This window comes from Hypomesus transpacificus, chromosome 18 (assembly GCF_021917145.1).
Source record: "Hypomesus transpacificus isolate Combined female chromosome 18, fHypTra1, whole genome shotgun sequence".
Taxonomy (NCBI): Eukaryota; Metazoa; Chordata; class Actinopteri; order Osmeriformes; family Osmeridae; genus Hypomesus; species Hypomesus transpacificus.
Genome location: NC_061077.1, coordinates 2,103,950 through 2,113,497, shown reverse-complemented (window position 1 = coordinate 2,113,497; position 9,548 = coordinate 2,103,950). Strand labels below are relative to the sequence as shown.

Below are 9,548 nucleotides of genomic sequence, written 5' to 3'. Positions count from 1 at the left end.
CTCTCTCCTCTCCTCCTCTTTCTCGTTCTCTCTTCTCTCCCTCTCTGTTTTGTAGAAGACCCATGTCCCATACAGGGACAGTAAGATGACTCGTATCCTTCAGGACTCCCTCGGGGGGAACTGCAGGACCACCATGTTCATCTGCTGTTCCCCTTCATCCTACAACGATGCTGAGACCAAGTCCACGCTCATGTTCGGACAACGGTAACAACAACAGCAGCTAGTGAACTCTACACAACAGCATCAAGTGAACTCTACACAACAGCAGCTAGTGAACTCTACACAACAGCAGCTAGTGAAGTCTACACAACAGCCGCCAGTGAACTCTAACAACAGCAGCTAGTGAACGCTACACAACAGCAGCTAGTGAACTCTACACAACAGCAGCTAGTGAACGCTACACAGCAGCTGGTGAACTCTACACAACAGCAGCTAGTGAAGTGTACAAAACAGCATCGCACAACAACAACAAATCCTGATAACATCTCATTTAGACTGACTCAGTATTGTTCCCACTCAAAAAAAAGCCAGGGCACGTAGCCCCAATTCTTTCCTCTGTTCCTTCGTCCATCTGTCCATCCATCCATCCATCCAAATATCCATCCATCCATCCAAATATCCATCCATCCATCCAAATATCCATCCATCAATCCAACCATCCATCCATCCATCCATGTGCCTGTCCACCATTAACCCAGCTGGTTCTCTCCTGCAGGGCCAAGACCATCAGGAACACTGCCTCCATCAACCTGGAGCTGACTGCTGAGCAGTGGAAGAAGAAGTACGAAAAGGAGAAGGAGAAGAACAAGACCATGAAGGAGACCATCCTGAGGCTGGAGGCTGAACTCAACCGCTGGCGCAATGGTGAGACTGGCTTAGCTGGCCGAGCTGAAGGCTAGGTGTTAGCATGAAGCAGACATGAGGCTGAGACTGATGAGGGACACACACTACAGCTTGTTTTACTCACGTCTCACGTTCATAAGGTTCAGTAGGAACACCAGCTAGTACGGTGAAACTCAATTCAATCTCCTGGTTCTGCTACCCTCCGGGCTGGGATTGAGATAGAATATGCTGGCCATCAGCACATCCTAATGAACCCTCAGGGGGAGACAATAACTGATGACTCGTGATTCAATATACATCTAATTTTCCTTCTTTTTCCTTCTCTCTCCGCATCTACTTTCTCTGTCTTCCTTCTTCCCTCATCTTCTCCTCCCTCCCCTTCCTATCTTCTCCTCTATTCTCCTCTTCCCTCGTCTCCTCCTCCCTCCCCTTCCTATCTTCTCCTCTATTCTCCTCTTCCCTCGTCTCCTCCTCCCTCCCCTTCCTATCTTCTCCTCTATTCTCCTCTTCCCTCTCCTCCTCTGCTCCCTCCCCTCCTTCCTCCCCTCCTCTCCCCAGGGGAGGATGTCCCAGAGACGGAGCAGACCGTGGCTGATGTGGTGGTGCGTATGGATACTGTGGAGGAGCGCCCTCTGCTGGACAACGGGACCTCCTCCATCGTGGTGCGCATCTCAGAGGAGGAGCGGCAGAAGTACGAGGAGGAGATACGCAAGCTGTACAAGCAGCTGGACGACAAGGTCAGGGTCTGGACATGCACACACACACACACATAACACACATGAACAGTTTTTTTGTGTTTCCTTTTCAGAATTTCAGAATTCTGATTCTAGCTGAAATCTGGTAAAGTGGATCCTTGAAGCTACAATAATGATCACTGTTCCTCCCTTCTCTCTCTCTCTCTCTCTCTCTCTCTCTCTCTCTCTCTCTCTCTCTCTCTCTCTCTCTCTCTCTCTCTCTCTCTCTCTCTCTCTCTCTCTTGCTTGCTCTCTCCCTCTCTTGCTCGCTCTCTCCCTCCCTCTCCAGGATGATGAGATTAACCTGCAGTGCCAGCTGGTCGAGAAGCTGAAGGAGCAGATGATGGACCAGGATGAGGTGAGAACACACCTGGACACACCCTCTGGGCCTCCAACCAGCCCAGAGCCCAGAGCACAGAGCCTAGAGCCCAGAGTCCAGAGCCCAGAGCCCAGAGCCCAGAGCACAGAGCACAGAGCACACACCAGAGCCTGTGCTTTGATCCAGGTTTTGTAAATAAACACAATAACTGAATATGTGTCTGTGTGTGTCCCTCCCCCAGCTGCTGGCGTCCTCCCGCGGGGACGGGGACAAGGTGCAGGCGGAGCTGGGCCGTCTGCAGGTGGAGAGTGACTGTGCCAAGGCGGAGGTGAAGGAGGTGCTGCAGGCCCTGGAGGAGCTGGCCATCAACTACGACCAGAAGAGCCAGGAGGTGGAGGAGAAGGGCTTGCAGAACCAGCTGCTGGCTGACCAGCTGGCCCAGAAGATGGTGGGTCTGACGGAGGTGTATGGATGGATGGATGGATGGAGGAGAAAGAGGGCGCGGTGTTGAGATTGGAATTGATGGAGTGGAAGATGGTTGGCTGTAGCAAATAGGATGAGCGTTCGTGTCCGTCAGACTCTGCCAAGCTGTCAGAAGATAGAAGGGCTGTGAGAGAGGAATGTAATATCTCTGTATTTGTTCCTCCCCCTCCCTCTCCACCCTCCCTTCATCTGGGCTGTGATAGGCTAGCCTGATGGAGCTGGAGGCAGAGTTGTCTCACATGCAGGAAGTGAGTGGTCAGCAGAGGAAACGCATCGCTGACGTCCTGAATGGTCTGATGAGGGACCTGAGCGAGTTCAGCGCCATTGTGGGAAATGGCGAGATCAAGCTGGTGAGCGTGTGTGTGTGTCTATGTATGTGTGTGTGTGTCTATGTATGTGTGTGTGTGTCTATGTGTGTGTGTCTGTGTGTCTATGTATGTGTGTGAGTGTCTATGTATGTGTGTGTGTGTCTATGTATGTGTGTGTGTGTGTGTCTATGTATGTGTGTGTGTGTCTATGTGTATGTGTGTGTCTATGTGTGTGTGTGGTCTATGTATGTGTGTGTGTGTCTATGTGTGTGTGTGTGTGTCTATGTATGTGTGTGTGTGTCTATGTGTGTGTGTGTTCATCTATGTGTGTGTGTGTGTGTCTATGTATGTGTGTGTGTGTCTATGTGTGTGTGTGTGTTTGTCTATGTGTGTGTGTGTGTTTATGTATGTGTGTGTGTGTCTATGTGTGTGTCTGTCTATGTATGTGTCTGGGTGAGTCTCTATATGTATGTGTCTGTATATTTCTATGTCTATCTCTCCATGTTTGTGTCCCATATGTCTGTCTCTATGTCTGTGTTTGAGTGTGACTGGGTTATGGAGTCTCTCCCCGCCTCTCCCTCTCTCTCCTTGCCAGCCGGTGGAGATCAGCGGGGCGATCGAGGAGGAGTTCACCGTGGCCCGTCTCTACATCTCCAAGATCAAGTCGGAGGTGAAGTCCATGGTGAAGCGCTGCAGGCAGCTGGAGAACCTGCAGCTCGAGTGCCACCGCAAGATGGAGGAGACCGGCAGAGAGCTGTCCTCCTGCCAGCTCCTCATCTCCCAGGTCAGAGTACGTCTCTCCTGCGCGCGCGCGTGTGCGTTACAGTGGACCTGAGGGGGGAGGTCCTCCTGCTCATGACGGTGTGTGTGTGTGCAGCATGAGGCCAAGATCCGCTCCCTGACGGAGTACATGCAGGCTGTGGAGCAGAAGAAGAGGCTGCTGGAGGAGAGCCACGACTCCCTCAGCGAGGAGCTGGCCAAGCTGCAGGACCCAGGTTACACACACACACACACACACCGTGCACACACACAAACGTGCACACACACACGTACACACAAACACACACACACACATATATACAGATACGTTCTTTACTCACACAAACACAACGTTTTTTACAAATGTCTTTCTCGTTCACTCTTGCTTTCCCCCCCCCCCCTCTCTCTCTCTCTCTCTCTCTCTCCACACCAGATAACTCTCTGATCGAGGAGAAGGATGGGGAGAAGGGCGAGATGGAGGAAGGAAACGTCAAGGTGAACAAGAGCTTTAGCCACCTTTGATGTAGTCATTCGATCCATGAAGTGTGCTTCCAATGGTATAGAGACGGGCCTGTGTGGATGGCATGAGGTTGCTGATGGGGGTTTCTGCTCTGTTGGAGCAGGAGAGGTCTCGCCAGCAGGGGGAGACCCACCGTGGCCTCCACCACAAGCAGCTGGCGCGCCTGCGCGACGAGATCAACGAGAAGCAGAGGGTCATCGATGACCTCACTGAGTCAGTGGACACCCTCTCTCTCTCTACGCAGACATACACGTGCCTTCTTCCATCTCTCTGTGTCATTAAACTGTTCCTGTTCTTCTCCCCCGCCTCTGTCTGTCTGTTTTTTCCACCCTCTCTATCGGAATCTCTGTAACCTTCTCCCCTGCCCTCCTCATCCCTCCTGCAGTCGTAACCTGAAGCTGGAGGTGGAGCTGGCCCAGGTGCGCGCCGACTTTGACCGTCTGAAAAGCCAGGACAACACCAAGAGCGAGCGTCTGGAGGAACTGTCGTGAGTACCTGGCCCCCCCTTCACCCCCCTCCCCCCCCTGGGACGGGTTAGAGAAGAGCTAGGATAGACGTGTGTTAGACATGTGCTCATCACGACAGCAAACCTGATCAGAAAGTCAACGCGTCTCCTGTATTGCGGTTATTCTGATGATGCGTTTCCTCTTCCTGCCAGCTTTCTCCATGAGCGTCATGAGCAGACCAAACAGGACCTCAAAGGTCTGGAGGAGACTGTGGTGAGTGTCAGAGAAATTAAGGATGCAAACCTTTATTCTGTATTTATTCTGCATAAATGAATCAGCATTCCTTGCGTGCACAAAGGAGAACCCCCCCCAAAATGAACTCTAGGTAACAGTAGTCTTTCGTAAACCGGCTGACACAGACTGACCCTTAGCCATAAACATGATTAGCTATCTATACTAAGTAAGCCAGCTGGTTAGCCTACTGTGTTGTAGAAATGGTCTTGCATGGAGACTGGTCAGCAGACAACTTTGTACCACCATACCTTGTCTCCTTGCTACATGCGCAAGCAAATTAAACTTCCTCGTCTTCATCGACTGTGCATGACTTGATAAAGATGTATCTAACAGTGAGTGAGACAGAACATCTACACTTCCATGCTCTGTCACTTCCTTTGGTTTAGTTTGTCATCACCCCCCCCCCCCCCTGCCTTCACTTTCTTCTTTATGTTTATCCAATGCACCTTCCTGCCATAGTAAAGGTCCGGTGTTTTGTGTAAACTTTAAAGCTGATTCTGATTCTAATCATACTTAACCTCCCTTTTTCCATCACTCATCTCTCTCATCACTCCTTAATCTCTCTCTGTCTCTCTCTCTCTCTGTCTCTCTCTCTGTCTCCCTCAGGGCCCGCGAGCTCCAGACCCTCCACAACCTGCGCAAGCTGTTCGTTCAAGACCTCACGTCGCGGGTTAAAAAAAGTGAGTGATATAGAGACAGAAGTGAAAAACACAGAGTCCTGACTACTTGTTGTTGAGTCATTATCTTTCTTTTTCATCTCCCCTTCTCTCTCTCTCTCTCTCTCTCTCTCTCTCTCTCTCTCTCTCTCTCTCTCTCTCTCTCTCTCTCTCTCTCCCTATCTCCCTCTCTCTCTCTCTCTCTCTCTCTCTCTCTCTCTCTCTCTCTCCTCTCCCTCTCTCTCTCTCTCTCTCTCTCTCTCTCCCTATCTCCCTCTCTCTCTCTCTCTCTCTCTCTCTCTCTCTCTCTCTCTCTCTCTCTCTCTCTCTCTCTCTCTCTCTCTCCTGCAGAGTTCCGAAATGGAGCCTGATGACAGTGGGGGGTCTTGCACCCAGAAACAGAAGATTTCCTTTCTTGAATAACCTGGACCAACTTACAAAGGTTCACAAACAGGTAAGAACACAGACCAGGGGACACCTGGGCAGAATACTGACAGGGGAGATGTGGAGGTGCGAGAGGGAAAGCCTGGAGCCTAACTCCCTCTAACTCTGCTTGTGGTGCGCGCGCTTACTCCTTTCTCTGTTCGGTCTGTTCCTCTCTTTTCCTCTCTATCTGTTTAATTGTTGGTTTGTTTTTCTGTCCTCACCTCTCCTCACTTCTGTTTACTTACGTTTCCACTTATTTCTCCTCTTACCTCTCCTCTCTCTATCTGGTTACCTGGGTATCTGTTCTCTCCTCTCCCCCACCTCTCCCCACTCTATCGGCATGCTTATTCGTCTGTCCCTCTGTATGTCTGTCTGTTCCTCTCTGTCTTCCCTCTGCCTCTCTCTAGCTGGTTCGTGACAATGCAGATCTGCGTTGTGAGCTTCCAAAGCTGGAGAAGCGTCTGCGGTCTACTGCTGAGAGAGTTAAGGCCCTGGAGACGGCACTGAGGGACGCCAAGGAGGGCGCCATGATCGACCGCCGGCGCTACCAGCAGGAGGTCGACCGCATCAAGGACGCCATGAGGGCCAAGAACGCGCTGAGGCGCCCCCATGCCGCACAGATCGGTAGGTCCAGGGCCATGGTAGGTCTTTCTACAAGTTATGAAGAATGATTGATGTGGGCCGGTTGTAGACAACATGTGATCACACCGGAATGGATTTATGGATTTGGCTTACAAACAAAACTTCCACTCGGTAGAGTTAATAATAATCAAAAACTGCTGTATATAGGATATAGGATTCATATTATCATCATGTATTATTACTTCAGTTAATAGCCTAACTGTGTGTTTGTCACTGGCATTTGTGTGGCGTGATGATGCCCCTGTATAAATGAACCCGACTGTGCTCCTCAGCTAAGCCCGTGAGACCAAAGCAGCTTCCAGTCTGCTCTCCCACCAACCCCTTCTACACCCGCCCCAGCGAGCCCTCCAACACCTACAGCAACGCCCTCTTCCAGAGCTCCCTGTCAGGCCAGCCCTCCTCCCCTGTACCCAGCTCCGTCCAGACCAACACGTAAGTCCTGCACTTAGATCATATATTATATACATGACACCTCCATGGTCCTCAGCCCCACCACCTCTACCCACCTCACCTGGGTTAGACTGTCAGGAGTGAGGTGAAGGGTGTGTGAGAGGGGGAGCTCTTTGACTAGCGTTCATGTGGCTTTAGCCCCTGTGTGTGATAGATGCATCAGTGAATGTATTCCAGAAGAAGCCAGAGGGGTGAAAGGTCAAATGGGTTGTGTTTGTTCTGTGTTGAGCAGAGTTTCCACAGCGCTGGGCTACAGAGCAGCCAGACCCACAGACATACTGGAATCCTACCCACTCAACATAGACAATGGTAAGTGGCTCAGCACACATACTCACACACACACACCACACACACACACACACACACACCACACACACACACCCATATATGTGTTTTAATTGAGCTGTTCTTGTTTTCTTTATCAACAGGAAATGCCAGAGATATCAATGACAACAGGTGAGCTGATGACAAGTTAGTTTTGTGTCTTCTGTGTGAGTGATTTAGGTTGAAGACACTGTATTAAAAGTGAATCCCGTTGTAAAATTACATATCAGATGGATTTGTTTGGTTGAAGACCCTGTATTAAAGTGTTTGTGTCGTTGAAGACCCTATATTAAAGTGTTTGTGTTTGCAGAAGTGATGCACACTGTGGCAGCGAGGTGGACGATCCTAACAGACTGTACATCATTCAGCAGGAGACCGCAGCAAGTTAATGCCATGGTAAATCAAACACACACACACCACCGCAGCCATGTCCGTGTCCAACAGGTCTGTGTATGTCTCAGGGTTCCTCTCCTTCTTGCTCCTCAGATGACCTACCACTGTACTGGAGGATCTGCACCCTCTCCCTGGACCACTGTACTGGAGGATCTGCACCCTCTCCTTGGACCTGCATGCCCCCTCCTCATCTCACAGCCCCGCCAGCACCACACACAGCCCTGTAGTTCCCACGACTTACACACACACACACACACTAAGAAAACACACACAAACACCTCCCCCCCTGGGATTAGAACTCACAGTGTAAATAGTCAACTCAAGAAGAGGTCTCGACCGCCACTGTTTCTGTGTGTGTACACGGCCTTCTATTGCGGCATTATACAGCATTGCAAAGATGATATGGCGCTTTCATAACTACGTCCCTGCCACATATCTTTAAATTGTTATGCCAGCTTATAACAAAGTTTCTCACTCTCTGCATGTTGCTCAGCTAACTAGCCATAGCATAAATCTTTGCATGTGTCCTGATGACTAGCTATAAACTGGCATAAACTTCACCAGCGGTCTCATCTCTGTGATGTCATCAGGGAAAACAGCCGGTAGTCTACACCCAGGTTCAATGTATAGTATAACATATATATAGAACCTGGGTCTAAACCACACTGCAGTCTCATCTCTGTGGCGTCAAACAGAGGGTTGGTCTGTAGAGTTACGATCATAATAGTATTATTATTATTATTATTAATATCATAATAGTTGTTGTTCTCAGTCTGTATCCCCCCTGCTGTCTCATCTCTGATGTCATCACACAGACAGAGCCGCCCACTCAGCATTGACTGTAAGTCAGGTGACACGCTATCAGAGTCTTTGGAGCCATGCCAACAGCTGAGATCACATGATCATCATGAACATGATGTCATGTCCTACATGTGTAACCGTGTACCTACTACCTCTCGGATGGAGTCAACTCAGAAGTGGCTGCATCATCCTTTCCTCCAAACACAACCCCATGTTGAGTAAATGATTTGAATAGAGAGCAGCAGGTAAAGGACACTGTACAATATGATGAACCACTGAGCCCAAACTGCATTTGAACCTTCTCTGTGACATCGACTCAAGACAGACATGTCACACAGCACTCAGTAAGTAACAGTGTCATGTGATCTCGACCATGACTCACACGCCTGGTCCTCACAGTCACAATTAATCATTCAAAATGATGGTCTACCAAGGTTAGCCAATCACATATGTGGTCACCAAGGCTATAGCCAATCAGTGAAGGCCTGTGTTGTTACCCAAGGTCCTGCTGTGTATTCTCTTTTGGGATCCTGATCAGCCAATCAGGACAGAGAAAAGCAGCCCTTCCTAAGGTAGTGAACGGCAGACCTTCAAGATTGGCTCAAGTTGAAACCAGGTCCAGGGGTGTGTTCAGGAGGTTGCAGGGTCAGAGAATGTTCAGACAGTCACATGATCAGATCTACAGGCCTCTCTACCAAGTGGTATCACGATCAGCTTTGTTCATGACTGATTACGGAACCTTCTAGAGAACACTACACCTTCCTACACACACCCCAGATCCACACCCACTAATATCCCAGGTCTGGTCTTTACAGCGTCTCAGGATCTCATCAGTGTGTTCATGGGTCCCCCAGTGTCTTTCTGACCTGATAATGTATGGATGGGATGTTGTTATCATTGTCACAGTCTCATAACATCTCTTGAACGAGTACATGTCAAACCTTCCCTGCCTGGTCAGCACCTATGGCAAGTCCCTCAAATAGAGGCCACCACTTTAAACATGTACTATAGCCTCACCCCCCCTTCTGTCTGACTTTAGCTTAAGTGAAACGTATGTGATTATTATATTGTTAAACTTGTAAGTATATCATTGCACCGTATGTAGTAATATTAAGAGAAGAAAGTGCACATTATAACTTTGCTAAGAGAA

General features: G+C 49.5%; 1 protein-coding gene across 1 annotated transcript in view; it reads left to right on the top strand.

Annotated features, from left to right (window-relative positions):
- The window catches only part of LOC124481153 (kinesin heavy chain-like), a 14,243-nt gene extending 6,039 nt beyond the window's left edge, over nucleotides 1-8,204 (top strand). Inside the window, 21 exon segments of the mRNA XM_047040979.1 lie at nucleotides 56-204; nucleotides 716-864; nucleotides 1,402-1,580; nucleotides 1,867-1,935; nucleotides 2,138-2,344; nucleotides 2,583-2,729; nucleotides 3,283-3,471; nucleotides 3,565-3,682; nucleotides 3,880-3,941; nucleotides 4,070-4,179; nucleotides 4,352-4,453; nucleotides 4,625-4,685; nucleotides 5,314-5,390; nucleotides 5,716-5,778; nucleotides 5,780-5,816; nucleotides 6,196-6,412; nucleotides 6,703-6,862; nucleotides 7,113-7,189; nucleotides 7,309-7,336; nucleotides 7,515-7,600; nucleotides 7,691-8,204. Of these exon segments, the coding sequence (XP_046896935.1) occupies nucleotides 56-204; nucleotides 716-864; nucleotides 1,402-1,580; nucleotides 1,867-1,935; nucleotides 2,138-2,344; nucleotides 2,583-2,729; nucleotides 3,283-3,471; nucleotides 3,565-3,682; nucleotides 3,880-3,941; nucleotides 4,070-4,179; nucleotides 4,352-4,453; nucleotides 4,625-4,685; nucleotides 5,314-5,390; nucleotides 5,716-5,778; nucleotides 5,780-5,816; nucleotides 6,196-6,412; nucleotides 6,703-6,862; nucleotides 7,113-7,189; nucleotides 7,309-7,336; nucleotides 7,515-7,593 (2,280 nt within the window). The 3' untranslated portion in view covers nucleotides 7,594-7,600; nucleotides 7,691-8,204.
- Nucleotides 8,205-9,548: the final 1,344 nt, after the last annotated feature.